Source organism: Perna viridis, chromosome 5 (genome assembly GCF_037379345.1).
Source record: "Perna viridis isolate PV_CMFRI_1.1 ecotype Kerala chromosome 5, ASM3737934v1, whole genome shotgun sequence".
Lineage (NCBI taxonomy): Eukaryota > Metazoa > Mollusca > Bivalvia > Mytilida > Mytilidae > Perna > Perna viridis.
This window is the reverse complement of record NC_142449.1, coordinates 48163215-48184240: the sequence shown is the minus strand read 5'-3', so window position 1 is coordinate 48184240 and position 21026 is coordinate 48163215. Positions and strand designations below refer to the sequence as shown.

General features: G+C 31.7%; 1 protein-coding gene across 2 annotated transcripts in view; it reads left to right on the top strand.

Moving 5' to 3' along the window:
- Positions 1 to 21026, top strand: part of LOC148618030 (uncharacterized) — a 56510-nt gene that overhangs the window by 19201 nt on the left and 16283 nt on the right. Inside the window, exons 2-5 of one of the 2 annotated variants that reach the window (XM_088585851.1) lie at positions 486 to 631; positions 2706 to 4757; positions 7631 to 7834; positions 11598 to 11807. In XM_088585851.1, the coding sequence (XP_088441977.1) occupies positions 2706 to 4757; positions 7631 to 7834; positions 11598 to 11807 (2466 nt within the window). In that variant the 5' untranslated portion in view covers positions 486 to 631. The remainder of the gene's footprint in view (positions 1 to 485; positions 632 to 2705; positions 4758 to 7630; positions 7835 to 11597; positions 11808 to 21026) is intronic. The other variant, XM_088585852.1, reaches the window with a different exon arrangement.

The window sequence follows — 21026 nt, the reverse complement described above, 5'->3', positions numbered from 1 at the left end:
TTACATCACCCTGATTTGTCTACTATTTCTTCATTAACAGTCATTTATTGACTGTATAGGTAGTGTGTAGTTGGAATACTAACTAGTAAAAGTAAACATAAAAATATAGTTTTACTTTTACTACTGATCAGAAATTTTGGGAGTAGCAGGTAGAGTTTCTTCCTCTGAACAGGACCCATTACTCAGTACTTAATCCTGTACTAAAAATAGAAATGAATGATTGGTTTTTCAATTTATTACTGGTTAATATAGATTTTTGTTGACAGATAACAGAATTTTTTGGCACCAACCATTCTAATACCTAGGGAGGGCTTTGGATTTTCTGGTCTGCCAAAAAAAAACCACAAAACCTTACATACATTATATAAGATAAAATGTTAAAACAATTACCAAAAATTTAGATGTAGATTGTATTGTACTTAAAACTATACAATGTTTAAACATTTAACAACCAGAATGAAAATTATTTTTTCTTTTTTTTGCAGGATCTTCAAACTAAAACAGGGCTCACTTGTTTGTGATTATTTGTCATGAACAAAAAAAGATGCTGCCATCTCTAATTCTCCAGAGATATGTGCATTTACCAAGACAGACTTAGAATAGTCCACCTTTTCAAAACTCCACTTAACAAGTGAGTGGTATATTTGAATCAGCTTGCCTCCCCCCACCAATGGATGAATTAATTTCAAATTTGGTGTGTGACTTCATATAGATGGGGTATACGTTGTAAGTGATTTTGGGTGCCGTCCAATATTTACTTTCTGCTTTTTTGGATTTTATCTTTTTTCACTATATTGATTTTCATCACAAAAATCTTGCCTCCAGTTGGTATGATTTTTTATTCATCAGTATTTGCAACTGTGAACATGTCATTCTGTTTTCACATTATATCAGATGTATGCCTTGATGAAAAGATGCTCGTTTTATTTTTCATTGTTTTACTTAATTCATCCTGAGTTGTGGGACTTTAAATGACAAAACATGGGAACTGTCTTTTATGTGCTGTTTAAAATTTCTTTAAATGAACTTTGATCTAAGAAGATGAAAATCATGGTCTGATGTCAAATCCCATGAACTATCTATAACAATTGCCAAACCACAAAAATCAATAAGTTTCAGAAGTTTAAGAGGGTCAAAGAGAAGAGTTTATTATCTTGGCAATGAAAAAAATTGATTAGAACTATGACAAAATTTATATTCATAATTATTTATAATAATCTGAAACTTGCAATTTTTATGCTCCCACTCAATGAGAGGATGGTATATGGTAATTACCTTGCCCTCACTCATTTGTTATTCATTTTGTTTGTCCATCTGTCTGTCTGTCCGTCTGAATTTCATCACAATTATTTAGCTCCAAATGGATGGATTTATTTCAATTTATATTGATGGGGCATATGTTGTAAGCAATTTTGGGTGCTGTCTGATATAAACTTTCTATTTCATGGGAGTTTTTCAATTTTTTACTATGTGGAATGATAGGGTAAATTTATATCACAGAAATCTTAACTCCATATGAATGAATTTATTTCAAATTTGGAGTGTGGCTCATATAGATGGGACATATGTTGTAAGTGATTTTGGTTGCTCTCTTGGTCAGTAACGATACACCTACCTCATTATACAAAATGTATCGTAATACAAGGGTGATGATACATTACGATGTGATACACAGCAGCATGTTGTCTTATATGTTATCTTTGAGTTGGAATAAAAAACATTCAACAGATTTACAAATGATGAATTTTGTTGAAGCCAGGTTTCATTCTTAGAGTCTATAACTTTGATCTCAACAAAGATTAATGGATTTTTCCTCACAAGACATACCAAATTTATTATTTGCATAGTAATTTCATCAATTGTTTGAAAAAGAAAGTTGTATTTTGACCTGTATTGTATCATATCAAAACCTCAGTCAGTTGTATTGTATCATATCAGGATACATCGATATCATGTGGAATCATTTCATCTTTCTTGTTCTCTGATATTAACTTATGACTGGGGTATGCCTAGCTATGACTAAATACCCATCTTAATAAGACAGTTTTAAATCAGTTTCAATGTGTTTTTAACCTGGATAAACATAACACCTGTCTAATCTGGACAAAAATGGTTTGTTTTAGACAGGTTTTACAAATGGAAACAAGACAATAAACAATCAAGTTACTGACTTGTCTGGGGTTTATAGTAGCACTAGGTTCTGGTATGGGACCCTTTCTGATGCAGAACAATGTAAATTACATTTATGGAGGTCATGGACCTACCATGTTAAAAGTTTTCTCTCATTCAGGACCTTTCACTTTTTTCTGGTGGCCCTTCCATTCCATGACCTTTCAATCATGAAATTTAGTTTAAAACCTTGCTTGGGACTAATAATAAGGCACAGATGTATTTACTATAAATTTCTGGTTTGGAAAAATATGCTACTGAAAGTAAGTACATGTATCTGTCTTAAAAATGGAATAAGACTTCCCGGGCCAGATCCAGACACTTTGAAATGGAGGGGTGGGTGTGCCAGTTGAGGTTCCTGAGATAAGAATTAATAAATTACCTGTTAAACAGTTTTTCCAGAGTTCTTTTGGAAGCCTATCAATATCAATCTACTTTTATTTTCACCATTTTTCCATTCTTAACTTTTTAAACAATTCCAGAAGTAGACCTTAGTCACCTTGTTTCATTTAGGTAGTATCGTTAACTTATTTCAGATGGCTGAGCAGTCCACTGAGAAACAGGTGTTTGCAAACACAAATGGAAACAGGCAAGAAGAAACCGATGTAAGAAGCAGCCACGACAAAAATTCTGATATAACCAATGACCATGCTGCTGGGTTTACAAAAAATGAAATGGAAAGCATTGCAGCAGAAGATCATGATGTTATTGAAATTAATTGTGAAAGTAATAAATCAATAGATTTCGAACAAATAAATAAGAAAGAAAGTCGTGTAGAAATTGCCAGTAGAGTTGATAACCAAACAGACACCAAATTTAAAAAGACAAATGACCAAACACAAAATGCATTTAGTAGAACTAATGACGAAAGAGAAGTCAAAATTGGTACAACTAATGACCAAAGAGAAGTCAAAATTGGTACAACTGATTGCCAAACAGAAATTGAACTGGTTAGTACTAATAATCATAATGAAAGAAGTGTCGGTGGAACAAATGACCAATCACAAAATGAAGTTTCTGAACAGAAGGACCAAGTAAATTTTGCACTTAATAGGACTACTAACCAAATAAAACTTGATGGGGCAACTGACCAATTGGAAACCATAATTGATAGAGCAAATGAACTAATAAGAACCAATCAAGAAAAGACTTATGACCTAAAAGAAACCAAAGTTGATGGTACATGTACTAAAGATCAAACTAATATCAAACTAGGGGACACTAATAACCAAATAGAATCCAAACTTAGTTGTACTAAAGACAAAAGAGAAGACAAAACTGAAAGGACAAAGGATAAAACAAAGTCTGTACACCTGACAAATGATAAAATAATTATAATCAAGTCTGTCTCAGAAAATGAATCTGCAAATAAAGATGAACATAAACATGAGTGTCTTGATCCAAGATATCCCAAAAAGATCGATTCTGACATCATAGTTAAATGTACTCATTTTGAAAAATACAGACCAAAATTTACATCATTACACCGAGAACCACCTGACACCCTACTCTCACATTGTAGAAGATGGTCACCTCAGTGTAGTCATAGCAACATCAGTAGCAATTTGAGTGACTTAAATGAAGCACTGGATCTCAGCATACCAAAAAGTCATGCTTCTGACAGACCATTAGTTTTGACCATGGAAAAGACTCTTAATAGCAACAGTAAAATGTATTATATGGATTTTAAACAGATGTCTAAACCTACTAATGTCGATAAAAGACCTATAAAGCAAACCAAACGAAGACATGTACCTGGGGGTGACATTAAAAATATGCAGGATCTGTACAAAGGAACAATGGATGTACCAACAAATTTATCGACTCCTAGACCTGAAAATTTATTTCCACCTCCTTTAATGTCTAGAAATATACCATTGCAACCAGGAGCCAATTCAAGGCCAGATTATCAGTATTCAAGCATTGTCATAGGAAATATGAGCAAATTAAATGAACCTCTGATGCCAACAGTACCTACACTGCTGCACAGACCAATAGAACCTCTGTCTTTCAGACATAAAACTCCAGGAATCCAACCTAACAATACAGCTAGTGTGGTTCCTGCACAACCTATAGTAGTATATGTTGTTCCAGGTTCACTAACAATGCCAGTTAAAACCAGAACAGATTTGGTTAAAATTGCACCTAGACTTCCAATGAACCAAACTATTCAACCAATAAAGTCATGTAATCCAGCAGTTCAACCAGCCAATACCTTATGGAAGGATTCCACTTACCAATATTCAAAGAATCAACCTGTTCAACAAGTAATGAACCAACAGAATCATTCAAGTCTAACCAATTCAAGTCTAGCCAAACCAGAATTAGGTTCAATCCAGCCTAATACATACACCATCATGCCTCCTCCTCTGAAACCAGTAGAACCAGTATCTAGTCAAACTGTAGTAGGTACAGTTTCTGCTACAACAGATACATCTGGTTTGAATCCTACACCATCAACAGAGAAGTGGATTGGTACCCCACAAGTTAATTGGGAAGGAAGAGACTTGTTCAAGTCCATGCGACTTGCCCAACAGAATGAGAACAAGCCTAAACCAATCATTAGAGGACATGTCATCAAAGGACAGGTTAGTTGTTATTTTATTTTATATCTTGCCACTTGATACCTTGTTAGCTAACTTCCTTGTAAGATATTTTAGTACTACTCTGTTTAAGAATCGGGCAAAATGTGTATAAAGTGTGGCATATGTGGCAAAAACACTGAGGCATTATCCAATACAACGAGAATAGGTATGGTGTATATGTCAAAGAGACAACAACCAGCCCAAGGCTACTCTTTGGTCTTCAATGAACGACAAGGAGACCCACACAGAGTAGGCTGCAGCTGACCCCAATACATCATTATACACAGGTACATTGAAATAGATACCCCTATATACTCAAGTAACATAAAAAATAAACTAAAGGTGAAAAAGAAAAAGACCTACAGAGGCCAGAAATTCCTTGCTTTGGACAGCTGCAAAAAATGTGACAGGTTTTAAGCATTTTGGTGTAATAGCAATTCTCCCCCTTTAAAATATTGCCACTGTGGAAAAAATATTACACAATTAAACACACCTAAAAATCAGTTCAAAAAGGTCTGATTCCCTTGTTACAGCACAAAAATAAACAGAATATAAATTACACAAATGTCCAAACTAAGGACTTACTAGCAGTTAACTTACATGTCTACTCCAGACCAGTTTAAACCTACAAAAAGTTATGTCCCCAGCATATGTAAAATCAATAAAACCATGGCAAAATTATGAGAAGATATTTAAATTGGAACTTAGTGACACTAGTTTATTTGACCGATTAACATAGGTGTTGGCCTTTTGAAACAAAAGAGGGAGTTGTTTGTCTTAAAATTTTCTAATAGTGGGAGATTTGATGTAGTGTCATTTTCATAACATATTTTAGCTTTCAACTTTTTATGTAATAAAACTATGCTTAGTTTGTGACAGTTTAACTTCATACATTATAATATCAGATTGGAATTCTTTTTAAAAAAACCCAAAAAAACTGTCATTTGGCCCAAAACTGAAATATTTCACTTCTGAGATTCCGCACTTCCCCTTTTCTTCACATCTGATGTGTGAATGATGAAATTCCAAAATACAGTAAATTACAAAAGCAGTTGGTGTTACGTTTCTGGCAAGGAAGCTAGAGGTTCTTGAAGTTGTGGTAAAATATTGAGAGTTAACATCTATTCCTATTAAAGACTTCTAGCAAAGAAGCTTTGGACAAGGATGAAGAAATCTGCTCTAATTGGGAAATTGCTGTATTATTTTAAAACTGCAATTTCTAGAAGTCTAGGGCATTAAGTTGCCGGTATTACTGCTAACCATTTTTATATCTGTCCAAAAAATTATTGCTGGCTAAAACTTTAGAATTGTCCATTGGAATTTTATCATATGTTAAGAGAATGATATTTATTATGTCAATGGGAATGTTATTTGGTATGTCATGAGAATGTTACTTGATATGTCATGAGAATGTTATTTGGTATGTCCTGGGACTGTATTTATTATGTCATGGGAATATTATTTGTTATGTCATGGGAATGTTATATGGTACATCATGAGAATGTAATTTATAGTGTTATGGGAATGTTATTTATATGTCATGGGAGTGTTATTTTGTATATGGAAATGTTATTTATTTATTTGGTATGTCATGGGGATGTTATTTATTATGTCATGAGAATGTTATTTGGTATGTCCTGGGAATGTTATTTATTATGTCATGGGAATGTTATTTGGTATGCCATGGGAATATAATTTATAGTGTTATGGGAATGTTATATTATGTAATCAATTCAATTGACAGATATGTGACTCATGTTCTAGTTGTTAAACATGCAAAGGATTTGAATAATTGATTTTTTTTTACTATTTTCTTGTATGTCCTATGTAATAAATATTTCCAGTAATGTACTTTTTAGGTTGGTTATGAATGGGTATCAATTTTTGTGGTAAGATCAATTTTACATGATGTCTGTTGCAATATTTAATCACTGACTTGTGAAGTATAAAGTGCAAATTTATGAATGGGTATCAATTTTTGAGATTTGTTATTCATGCAATTTCTAGCAGTGTTTGATTTTTCTCATTTTAAAGATTCTTTTCATGATTAGTTCACCAATTTAGAATGCCCTGCTTGCCAGAATTCCCTTGTACATATATTTACATGATGTCACAACATTGTTTATTGTGACTTCACAAACATTATGTGTTCTATCTTAACCTTGTGTGATATAAGGAAATTTCACATTTAAAAAAGTGAGGGTTTTAGAGTTTTATAGGAAATTCTTTATTATACCACTACCTTTAAACAAACTTAAGAGAGTATGTAGGAATCCTCTCATCCATCCGTCTTTCGAATAACTTTGCAGGTGCAATTTTCCTAGCCTGTTTATTAAGATTTTGATGAAACTTTAGATGGAAAATTGGCATCTGCATGAAGCAAGATATTTATTAGTCCCCTTTGCTGACTTGCACTTTTTTAGTTCCCTACTGATGACTTTTACCAAAGGGGACTTTAGGTTTGCACTTTTTTAGTCTCCTACCGGTGACTTTTATCAAAAGGGACTTTAGATTTGTACTCTGTTAGTCAGGCAGATCAGTTTTTTCCATCATGCTTGGAGATATTCATTTGATATTTGGTACATTGTTTTACCATGGCAAGTTACAGATTAAGTTGTTCAGGTCCATTGTGTTTTTGTTCAGTTATGATCATTGAACATAGAAAATTGATTTCCACAATTTTTTGTGAACAAATTTTGCATGAAGTTGGCTTCTACAGAAATTTCTTCCAGTAATGGACTTTCTATTGCCATGCAGTGCTCTCAGAATGCTTTAAAAGGGAGATTATCTAAGTTAAAGGTTTTAATTGTGACAAATGTGAAGTTTGTATTGCTCAGTAAGTTCACACTACTTATACATGTATATTACTCTTACAGGGAAAACAAATATCAACATACCTTATATGCAATACATGTATGTCTTTTGGGAAGGCGATGGCACCATTCGTTAATGGCTTCACAATGGCGAACCATGTCTGCAAGTTTCACCATATTATGCGGAACATTACTGGACCACAGTTTCATTTCACAATGCACACAGAATTGGTGAACTATCACTGTATACCTGTCCTGCAGGAAAAGGTAAGAATTGTTTTGGCCCTGGAGACAATGAGCAAATAGTATATGCTGTTTCTGTTTATTTGTGCTCAGGAAAATGAATACTGATATAATCAACATAAGGATTTTTGAATATGGAGTACTTTTTGTCCCACCACTATATGGAAGTGGGACATAGAAATAGTGGTGTCTGTCCATCACTCTGTCAGATCACATTTCTGAAAGCAACTCCTCAAAAACCTTTTGATGGATTTTGTTCAAAGTTTGAACATTTGTTAGTCAGCATTTATAGTTTGTCTAATTGCGTTGCCATTTTGATTCAACAAATACAGGAGTTATGGGTCTTCAACTATTTGAGCGGCAGTGGGGGACATATAGCTACAAGATGCTTGTTTATGTCAGGAAATAAGTAATTGTGGCATATTTCTGATTGATCATTTTGGTCATCGGTTAATAATAGCTTTTAGATTTTCTGGAGAGATATTGGAGCAACAGTACATCATTTCTGCTCATCTTCATGACTTTACCCATTGTTTTAATCAACTACAATTGTGCAGTTGTTACAGAAACAATATCAGGGGTTTAAATTCCTGACCTGGGACCCTTTAAAATTTCATTTGCTTTTGTCTTGGACCATCAGTCCTTTTCACTGACAATTTATTGAGGACTTTTTGTTTTCCTTAAGTGGGCCACTGATTTCTAACTTTGTAAAATCCAGGACCTTGCTCTAATGATTGTTAATTAGAGGCCCTGGTTAGAGGTTTTGAAAGTGTGTTTGTGTGTTTTTAAATGTTTGGTTTCTTTAAGTCCATTATAGTTGTTAATGGGAAATCTTGTCTTTATTGGGAAATTACAAAAGCCACAAAATAGGTACCCTATGGCAATAAAAAAAAAACAGATTAAAAACAAAAGAAAAAAGGCAAAAGTACACACTTGTCAATTTATTTATGTAAATAGGATAATCCTCTGCATGTTTAATTAAGATTTATAAAAAATTCTGGCAGATTAAAAGTGCATTAAATATGCTCTGTGTAGTGGAAAAACGAATTCCACCTGGAGTGTACTGTATGTATGTATGACATGAATATTTTATGCATATCTACATGCACACAATTAAAGGTCATTGATATTTTGATTATTGATATGTGCAGTTAGTGAGTGAGGTATGTACATGTTAATCTGTTTGTGTTCATTTAAATATCTGTCCATGTTTGTTATGAGTATTATCGATCTTCATGAAACATGATGGGAACTTACTGTGCCCCTAAATAGTTGATCTGTTGTTTTATAGATAGTCCAACTTATGTTTCTTCCCAAGTCAAGATTTAGGATGTGCACATATACACATAAAATTATCAATATGTTCATCATTTTAATAAATAATGGAGGGAAACTTTCTTAAATGCTTGCATGCAATATATACATGCATTTCTACTTAAACCCAAGATTTGGAGTACCTCTACAAGATGTCAAAGGAACTATTTACAGTTTTTTTGGAATGAAACATGTATTTCCTTTGCCTTAGTATATTTCTAAAAAAAATGTATGTGCATTAGAAAAAAAAATTCATATTGAAAAGAAATGCATTATAAAGTTTGCAAGTATGAAACTTTCCAGAATGTTTCAGTTTATAAATCATTTAAATAATGAATATATTGACATTCTTATGTGTGTATATGACACAATTATAATGTACATCCTAGATTATGACTTGGGAAGAACTTGCAGGGGGTATCCATGTGTTGATTTGCACACAGTTTTTGTTCAGATTAAATATACCCATTGGAATGAGTTTTTAATTATTATAAACCCACTAATCAGATATATAAATCAACATTGTTAAATTGAATACTATAGTATATTTTCCTTTAATTAGTCACATTATGCCTTATGGTCCTATTTTATAATTAATTTTAACAGTTGGTATATTTATTAAATGTTTCTGTAATATATTTTTCGGAAAAAGTTGAAAAAATTTTGTGGAGTAACTTGAAAAATCAGAAGTGATAAATGTTTTCATCTGCTGAATGTGTCTACTTTTACCCTTTCCGATTTTAGTTCAGGGCAGTATATATTGATCAGAATTTCGAAGCATCTGCCCATTATACATACTGTCATCCTGTCTGTTCATCTTTCACATCTTCTAAATCACTGAGTGGATTTTATGAAACTTTCTTGGAATAATGATAAAAATATGCTATTTTGACTTGCTATTTTATGTCTTAATATAGATGCATTTGGGGTTTCCATAAGCATAACATGTACTTAACTATTTATTCTGAAGGATGAGAGAGTACCCATCTCTGATGGATGAGAGAGTACCCATTTCTGATGGATGAGAAAGTACCCATTGATCGATGAGAGAGTACCCATTTCCGATGGATGAGAGAGTACCGGTACCCATTTATGATGAATGAGAGAGTATCCATTGATCGATGAGAGAGTACCCATTTGTGATGGATGAGAGAGTACCCATTGATCGATGAGAGAGTACCCATTTCTGATGGATAAGATAGTACTCATTTCTGATGGATGAGAGAGTACCCATTGATGGATGAGAGAGTACCCATTTCTGATGGATGAGAGAGTACCCATTGATCGATGAGAGAGTACCCATTTCTGATGGATGAGAGAGTACCCATTGATGGGTGAGAGAGTACCCATTTCTGATGGATGAGAGAGTATCCATTTCTGATGGATGAGAGAGTACCCATTTTTGATTGATGAGAGAGTTCCCATTTCTGATGGATGAGAGAGTACCCATTTTGTTTTTGTATTTTGGATTTTCATGAAACTTTTAGGAATTATTACATGTATTAGATATTTTACTATTTTAAATTAAGTGAATTTTGGGTTACCATTGGGCATTAGTGTAAACTCAGATTGATAGTAGGACTACCAATTTTGTATCTGCATCTCCTCCTAAACCACTGGATGTATTTTATAAAAAAAATAAAAAATGGTTATTGGGTAACATCACTGTGCATATTCACTTTTGATTTTCAATCTGAATGAACATGGCATTTCCTGTCGTTTAACTGTGTTGCCAATGACTCCAGTGAGGTATCCATTTTGTATCTTGCAAACATTTATATGTACATTTTAATTGTTTTTGTACATCTAATTTGAAATTCTGATTTGAAAATGTTTATTTTATGTTAAAACCTTTGATTTAAATGAAAATTATAGAAAGTAAATGTATGCATATATATCCTAGCCTCCCAGGAATTCTATAAATAGGAAATAATTGCAACATATGTTTTCATGGAAACATGTTTTGGACTGGTATGGAAATATATCCATTTTTGCCCATAAAAACTTATGAGTAGCATATTAAGCTCCAATTCAAATGAAAACATTTGCCTTTAATGATTGAAATCACCTTGGAAACATTTGTTTACCTATTTATATTTTAATGAGAGAGTATCATATATTTATATTTAAATTTTAACTATAAACATGTATTGATCATGTGTTTTTCATGGTGGTCCTAAACATATGAAAAAATATGTTGCAATTTTTCCTTTGTAATGGGGGTATCTTATTGCAAGCTATGCTCACAGTAATTCTAGTGGTAAGTTGCCTTGAAAAAATTGGGCACTAATTAGATACAAGTTCAATTACCAAATTACCTCAAGATGTTTTGCAATATCAAACTTAATGAAATAAGTTTTAAAAAAAAATGACATCAATTACTATTGGGAAGAACAGACCACATCCTTGATAACATTTGAAGGAAGTATATACAACTGTGAACATTTAAGTAGTTAGTTACTTTTTTTTTTAGATTTTTCCTTGTAAGTATGGAAACTGCCTTGGGAAATTTACCTCAATAAAATTACTGAAGGACCATATTGTTGAGTGCCATGCCAAAGATATCAAGGTTTATTTGTTCCAAAAATGTCAATACCGGAACTGTGAGAGGATTTTTCCAACTCATAAGCTGAGGAAACAACATGTTAAAGAATTTCATTTAGAACATAGAATACAGGCAGAGGTAATGTTTTATTTACTGTCTGAAAAGTTATTTTTTAAATGGGAGGGGGGCTTGGGAAGGGGCATGTTTGTTTTTGTGTGTCTGTCTATCTGTTTATCCAGTTGTTTCTTCTTTCATCCATCTGAAACTCAGTTCTCCTAACGGTTTATGTTAGTATTTACTTTTCTTTGTAGAAGATTTGGTCACATTATGAAATAGTCCCACTCGTGTCATTGTTCCTATTTCCTGTCACAAAGATAATATTAACATGACAATTTAAAGATTTTTTTTTATTAAAGTTAGTCAAAATGCTGTCAATTTTAAAGAAATTGGCCTTAATTGGGAAGAAAATCAAAATAAAAGTTTTGAGGAGGGTGAAAAATGGGATTGGGAGGGGATGATAATCTAGAATAATGTTTATTATGGCCCAATATTTCATTAATATAATAAATTATTATTACTATACCATATGTTTTCTTTAATAAAGAAATTGAACAAAGCAGGAAAATTCCAGAAAGGGATTAAAAAAGAAAAGGACAGGATAAAACCAAAAATCTTTAAGTAGCCAGAAATTATTTTTTTTGTAAATATCTTGATATCTATCAATGTTTGATTGTAAACTGAGTTTAAATTAGTATCAAACTATCTATATATTTAGTATATTCACCTCTGTGTACATAATTTGAGGTTTTTGAACTTTGCAAACATGAAATTTTAAGTTAAAATTTTAAGTTGATTACTTTAATCTTAGTTTCCGCTATATAGATGATGTACTATCGTTAAACAATTCTAGTTTTGGGGATTTGATACATCACATCTACCCCAAGGAACTTGAGATAAAGGATACCACAGACACTGTGAAGTCAGCCTCATATCTTGACCTACCTTGTAGAACAATGGTAAAGAAAAACTATTGACTGAAATGTATGATGAATGTGATGACATTTCATTCCGTATTTTCAACTTTCCTTTCATCTGTGGCAACATCCCTTCAGCACCTGCTTATGGAGTTTTCATATCACAACTCATACAATATGCCAGAGCTTGCCATATACTTTTGGTATCATGCTAGACTCCTTACAATTGTGCTTCTGGAACAGGGTTATGTTGCTTCAAGATTGAAGATTGATTTATTGTTTGCAAAAACTGTGCTGAGTATAGTTGAAAAAATCATTGATTCTATGATATTAAATCATAATTATTATTCCCATTTTGCAAAATACAGAGTTATCGCCATGGAGTTTGGATAGTTAATGAGTTAATTAGATGTATGAATTTACCTTTGTTTGACCTTTAGTCATTTTGTCCTTCCATTTTGCCTCTAAAACTTATTTCTTGGGGATGAGGTCAATAATCAACCCTAGTATTCATGGGATGAGGTCAATAATCAACCCAAGTGGTCATGGCTATAAGGCCATTAATTAGTTCTAGAGTTCAAGCCTTGACTTGGCACTAATGCAGTGGGAGCATTGGGTTGCTTTAGCACCACATGTTCCTTTGATATCATCCTGATCACTGTGCATATTTTTAAAACATATTTTGCTTGTTTTTTTTTAGTTGCATAAAGAAACTAGTTTTTAATATAAAAAAATCCCAGAAAATTTACCAGAAATTTGCTATAAAGAAAAGATAGTTATGTAAATTGAAGAGAAATATTGTACCACATTAGTAGGGATATCATGATTATAAACTCACTTACTCCTAGATATGTATGTTTTTTTTTTTAAATTTATAACAGCAATTAGCAGTTTTCTGTTGACTAACTCACTAATGTATCCATTAAAGAGATATGTTACGTAATTTATTCATTATACATTATTCAATGTACTTTAGTATTTTTAAAGACATAATGACAAATTACTACATGTATTATTCCCATTTTTTTTTATTTTTGATTATCTTTCAACCATCTAGGTTTATCCAGGTTTATAGTACATGTGTCTGTAAATAATCTGCTGATTGAGGTTCATGCAAAATTCTGTATTGGAGCCATTATTTGCCATAAATGTGTAGCAAAATTCCATAGTGCCATTTTTTAATGTATGAATGAGCATGACTAATTTACAAAAAATAATCATGGTGTCATGGAGTAATACTTGTACTTGATTTTTCAGTTGACATTTTGCTCCCATTGACCCCAGAATTTCCTTTAAATGACTTTTTGACTTCAAACAGATAATGGGATTATAAATGTGATATCAATAGTCTTTCAGTTGAAGGAGAATTCACTACAAAAATATTAGGATAGTTTACTGTTCTCTGCAATAGCTGACATATGTGTAAATACTACTCCAGTTATGACTACTACAGTATGTTTTTTTATCATACCCCCCCAATGGTAAAGTGGGGTATATGTAGTGATAGAGGTGTCCATCCTTCATTTCTTCCTTTCCCTCCTTCTTTCTGTCCATTCCATCCACTATACAGTATCCTTTATAAGTTTGTAACTAAAAAAATTCTGTTTTAAGAATTTTTAACAGATTTTAAATAGCTTTAGCATTTTCAGTCCATAAGGGGCCTAAGTTGAGCCACACCCTAAAAGTTAACATTTTATACCCCCACTGGTGATAGGGGTATCTGTCCTCTCTTCCTTCCATTACACATAGAGAGACATATCTCTTATCCATTACTCCTTCTACACCACTGAATGGAATTTAAAGATACATTCACAAAATCTTTATTACATGAACATACATGTGTTTGTATTTCCTTGTGCATCTCCTATTTTAGATTGTGATCCAAATCAATTTGGGGTATCAAAATAGCAAAAATGGGGACATTACTGCTTTTACATTGCTGAATGGAATTGATTGAAACTTTGACAGAATCTTTATTACATGTTCCCATTGTGCACCTCCTATTTTAGATTTTGATCAGAATCAGTTTGGGGTTTCACTTACAAAACATGGACTATTATTTATTAATATGGGGGCATAAGGGGATCCATCTCTTATCTGTTACCCCTCCTACTATGCTGAATGATGAAACTTGCTCAAATTGAATATGTGGATTTACTATTTGAGATTTTGATCTGAAGTGTTTTGAGGTCTTACATAAGCAAAATAGGCTTTATTATTCCTTCATGTGGGGTATTTAGCTCTTATTTTAACTCATTCTACACAACTAAATGGAACTGAATGAAACTTCACACATAATCTTTATTACATATTAATACCATGGTGCACCCTTTTAATTCAGTTTTGATCTGAATGCCTGTATCTCTTAATCAGTATTGAAATATTTCTTACTGTTTTTCAGGAACAAGTGATCAAAGGGGTAAAAAAAAATGTAATTTTTTGAAAGGCTGTATTTTAAAAAAAATTTCACCTGATTATAATTGTTATTTTTTTGTTGTAAATTGTTCCTCTTTACCAGGGCTTTAAGAAGTATGCTTACAAATTTACTCTTTCATTAATGGTTATTGAGATTATGGGTACAATATGATCCATGCAAGAAAAACTTTTAACTTAAATTGAATTTCAAAATATTGTGCAATATTTCAGCCAAATCAGTTGTTGTGTTCTTAAATAATTGTAAGTTGCTATGTTTAAGAGTGTCAAAAGCTGATATTGTGTCCACTCTTGTCTGAAGTGTTCAACTGGCTGCAGTCATATTATGCTGCACTCAGAGAAGCTTTTCTTTGTTTTTCTATTTTATTTGTGTGATGATTTGTTGGAGAAAATATGCACATTTAAATATCTGAAAACTTTATATATGCTAACACAAAAAATGTTATTATGAATCAAAATGCAAAAGGGATTCATCTTTGAAGCTTTTTCATCTCAGTTTTGTCAACTGTTTGATTCTTTATTTGAATTGTTCAAAAAAAAAAAAAAAAAAATCAGTCAAGGCCAAGTGTTTATCTTGGAACCATTAAATGTTTTTTACAGGCCATTAAGTAGCTTTTTTATTTGTTCTAATGTTACTATTTGTTTACCTGATTTGTCTTTAATCCAATAAATTTCTCTACATAGACCACAAGAAGAAGAAGTACATGTATTTATATACCTGTAATCCATAACCTGAACATAAAAATACATTATAATTGGTTTATTGCAGCATAGAACCTTTTTATATAGTGAAGTGTGTGTAAACTTAGTCTCTTAACATCATCTTTATCAATGATTGCAGTATATAAATTCAGATTTGTATATCCTTGTCTCTTAGCAGTTCAACAATGATCATTGATTGCACTATACATTTTCAGATTTTTATACCTTGCTTCAACAGTCCAACAATGTTCCTTTCTATGACTGTACCTTTTCAGATTTTTATACCCTTGCTTCAACAGTCCAACAATGTTCCTTTCTATGAGTGTACATTTTCAGATTTTTATACCCATGGTTAGACAGTCTTACAATGTATACATATAGAACAACCTGTGGAATTAGACCAAATTTTTCCTGACTGTACAATTCTCAGGATTGGGGTGGGGGTGTAACTTCTTGTACTAAGTTATATACAGATATATCATTGGATGGGCCAGATTTTTCAATGTTTAAATATATGATTGGGTCATATTTTATCTGCTTAATTATGTCAGAGGTTTGTTATTACTAGGAAATAATTATATGATTGGGTCCTATTTCTAGGAATAATTCATTTAAAGAAGGCACTACAGAAAAAAAGTTAAATGGAAACTGGACATGAAAATTTTATCCCTCCATTCAGTTCTATTATTCACACTATTATACTTGTATGTACATGCAAAAAAAATGAATAGCTAACCAATATGTATGGATATAGATATCACATCAATAATAATAATTAGGTAGTTTTTTTTTCATAAAACTAAAAAAAAATCATATCAGATTGTAATTAATATTCTAAATGTTTATTATTTTCAAACAATGATTGACATGAAAGGCTAAAATTTTCAGTGTACCCTATGAAGTATATATGTTTTATTTATAGGTTTCTTTGGTTTTAACATTATTAGGTGAACAGAAATCATTAGATTAAGTAGTATAGTTGGGTTGAAGCGTTGTAAAGTAAACAATTTTTCAGGAGATATTTTTTATTGAATATCCCACCTATGAGAGGGTTTCAAACTGTTATGGTAATCAGGAAGTCTGCGTGATCTTCCCTAGCACCAAGATATATCCAAATGTTGCTTTAAAAGTAATTGATCAAATGAATTTAGATATGTTAGTGCATATATTTACAGTAAACTGTTTGTCTTGTTCAAACAGTTTCAAATTTTTTAAATAGTTTCAAAGACAATAAAATTTACCTGTATTCCATATCAAAAGTTGCATTTATTTTGACATCAGGTAATAAGGCTGTACTATCGTTACTGTGAAATAAAAAAAATACTTATGAAATAAAGCTTGGATTAAAGTTTCTAAAAACAGTCAAAAGCTGGAAAAAATGTATCAAGTCAGTGATGTCATTAACATGTTAAGAATATTTATCGGGAGAAGAAATTGAGCCTAATTCGAAGTAATTTTTTTAGAAGATTTACAGAAAGTACTTGGTTAAATGGGCAGGTGTAGGGAAAAAGCACTGAAATTTCATTTGCATTAAAGAACTGTATTTCTACATGCTGCTGCAATGTTGATTTTTTTATTTTTGTAAGTTGGATAATCTTGTTATTAAAATCTGCTTTTGTATAGTATCTATTAATTTGAAGTTGATTCTGAGAATGCATGCATGCCTAAAGTGGTATTTGTCTAAAACTAATAAAATATTATAATATTGATAGCAGTGTAATAATATATTCTTTTGAAAAATCATAACAATTTTGTAAAAAAGCAGAAAGACCTGAAACACTCGTGTATTTCATACTTGCCTAATTATGTAAGTTGAATATTTAAAGAAATATTTATTACTTCCCATTTCAAGTTTCATAACATATAGGAGATTTGAACCCTAGGTTGTGGTAACCTTTTCAATCAATCCATTGGTACAACTGAATTTACACATTCATTACCTTGATTCTAAAGGAGAAGCACATGGTTCATACGTTTTGGGGATTTCAATGAACTTAGTACTTGTATTGGGACAAGTAGTACACCTGCTTAGGAATATATAGAACCAAATATTCTGGTTAACTGTTTCCTGAGATATCAACTTAGTAAGTAGTACATTGTACTTATATTTCAGCAGAAGGCCAGGCATGTTAGACTCATATTTTTGTTCCAAATCGTACAAAATTTATTACAGGAATAGACTAGGGTTTTTTTTTCAATTCCTAATTTTTTCCTTAAATCCCTTTAATTTCTACAACATAATTTTCAATGAAACTAATTCAGATAAATTAATTTATTCCATAAATTTGGGCCAGTATTTATGTCTATTTTAATCATAAGGTGAAGGGCTCTTGAATTGAAAGCAAGAACTAAGATATACATGTACTTGGTATTAAAAAAACAAACTTTTAGGTATGGAGAATATTTAAAAGTCTGATGGCCTAGATCTTGAAAATAAACTAATCATGTGATTGATTTATTGATTAACAGGGTATTGTTTTAAAATGGGGATATAACTACAATGTCTATGTTGAAAGTGAAAGCATCTAATTTAATTGAAAAAAATGTTGGAACAGGTCAATGAAAGTCTTAGCATTTCATTTGTAGAAAATATAGAAAAAATTCAAAATTTGTTAAGAAATTTCTCATGGTCTATTGAAGGCCCATAGACTTTCTTTTGTTTTCTCTGTAGTAGTGATCCTTTGTCACATGGTTTCCATTCTTAAAACATATAAAGAGATAACAACATTTACATATATTAAACAATAGACTGAATATACAAGTTGGTTAACCAGTATTGAATAAAAGTTTGGAATTGATTGTAAATTTTTATGTAGTGATAAAATCATAGTTTTATACCGTAAATTATGATAATTTGGTGGTTTTCTGTCAAAACCTGCATGTATAAATTTGGTGTCATTCATGTTGGCCTTTGCATTAGAGAGAAAACAAATCTAATTCTAATGCTGCCAGTGACAGATTAAGTTAGTTAGTTTTTTTGGATAAAATAATTAATCATAAATACATTTATAATCTTTTTTTAATAAACTTAATGGGGGTCACTTCAGGCAAACAAACAACGCATTTGTCTCTAAACATCGTTTGTCATTCACTCAACAATGATAATCCACCAATACATATTGCCAGTCAAGGTACATTACATTTTTATGTATTTACTTCCAGAACTTTTAAAGGAGGCACCAACGAAAACCAAAATAAAACTACAACCAAAATATACCAATTTACATTGTATGTATAGTCCTAAGTGTTTTAACAACCTTCTTAATGCCATTATTGGTCAAACCAATTCATCTTAAAGATCACTGTCTGTAGGGCACAAAAAAGGTCCCAAAAGACTCTTAAGAGGGGTACATTCTGTATAAGCCAAAAAGACAAAGTTAACCCAAAAGGGGTACCGTCAGTAAGGCATTAAAGACAACGTTTAATTCAAGAGGGGTACTGAAATTGGGACTGTCAAAAAAACTGTGTCCAGCTGCCTCATACATGTACATGTATGAATGGTTGATTTGAATATATTGTCACCTGAGTGTTTTGAACCATTTGGCCTGGTGACACTTTTTGACAAATATTTAAAGTAAATAATAACAATTTTATTTGGCACAGGTTGATATTCCTAATACATACAAACATTTAGGGTTTATTTGATTTGTTAATGATTTCAGTGAAATTTGTCTTTCTAAACTGATACAAATTCATTAAAATTTCAAGAAACCACACACCTGGAAATAAGGTGCATTCTTACAATGAATAATGCAAGTTTTGTGAAGAATTCTTACCAACAATTTAAAATCTGGAAATCCTAAATTTCTGATCAATTACAACATAAGAAAGTGTATAACATGTGTAGCCATTGTCCAATCCCTGAAATGTTTTGGTTTTATCATGAAAATACAGCGGTTGAGTGAAAATTAGGATCTTGTAGATAGTGTAAGGAGAAATTGCGTAAAAAAATTCTCTCATAAAAGTTAATTTTGAACAGTGTTTCATAGTGAAAGCAGATCTTTGTCCAGTCCATTTTTTCAATGATTTTTTGCAACACATTGTAATCATAATTTTTTTCTGTTTTTGTGACGGACAGATAAGTGAAAAAAAAGTAACTGCAAAATTGATTTTTGAGTGTCAGTCCCTGTAAGAATCAGGCAGTAGGTGAAACATTGTATGAAAAAAACCCATCATTTTGATCTTGTAATTTGACTATTTGCTTCATTAGAATCAAGGAAAACAGATAAGATTTTCCATGTCATGCTGGACCATTGAGTTACAATTTCATTAAAATGCACTGAAAATGAACATTTCTAGGGCAGATAACTCTTTCAAAAACTTCATTTTTTTAACGTTCTATTGAAAAATTATTGAGCAAAGCCAATGATGCAGAGATTAAATAGTGTTATTTTCAAATAGAGAAAGTATCCTTGAGTGATATTACATAATCAAATTGGTGGGTTTTTGACATGCGTGTTTCTGATTTTTCTCATTTTGCCTGATTCTTACAAAAAACTTAAACTTAATGCTTTGAAATCCTTATTATTTTTTTAAATTAAAAAATTGATATCTGTGAATGTGTTCACTTGCCTGAAAATGAAGAACCACAGAAATTAATCTGTTTACAGTAGACATTTCAGATCAGCTAAAATTTAGGGATAGAAATCATTGGTAACATGATAAAGAGAACAACTTTAGGACTGATAACTCCCAGAAGTGCTGGTTATCAGTAAGTTACACCTAACTCTTGAGTTTGTCCCCATGTAATAAAAAATCTAAGTAATGCTCCAATTTGAGAAGAATCAGTTTTGATAAATTTTTGATGAATAATTTCTTTTTAAAACACAGATTGGTCAGAAACTGTTCTGATGTAAACAGATATTTTTTTTCCTTTGGCCTAATCACATGTCAACAAACTTAACCTGTATTAGTGATGTACCAGTGCAGGCGTATCAGTTGACATTCAGATAAAAAGTCTTCAAAGGTTACACACACTTCCTGAAAGATAATCATTACCTTTTAAAAACTAATTTTAAAAAATTTGTTGATTTATGAAAATCCTTAAGTGGATGTTAAGCATTGCACAATAATCAATACATTTAACGTTTAACTTGTAAAAAATATTGATGCAAGTTACTAACTTTAAAGTTCCTTTCAGTAGCATTGTTGCATTGCAATAACTTTTTTAAATGGTACGATGTTATAAAACTAATGGTACATTTGTCTGGTAAGTTTTTAATATGGAATTAATACTATCTCAACGTGA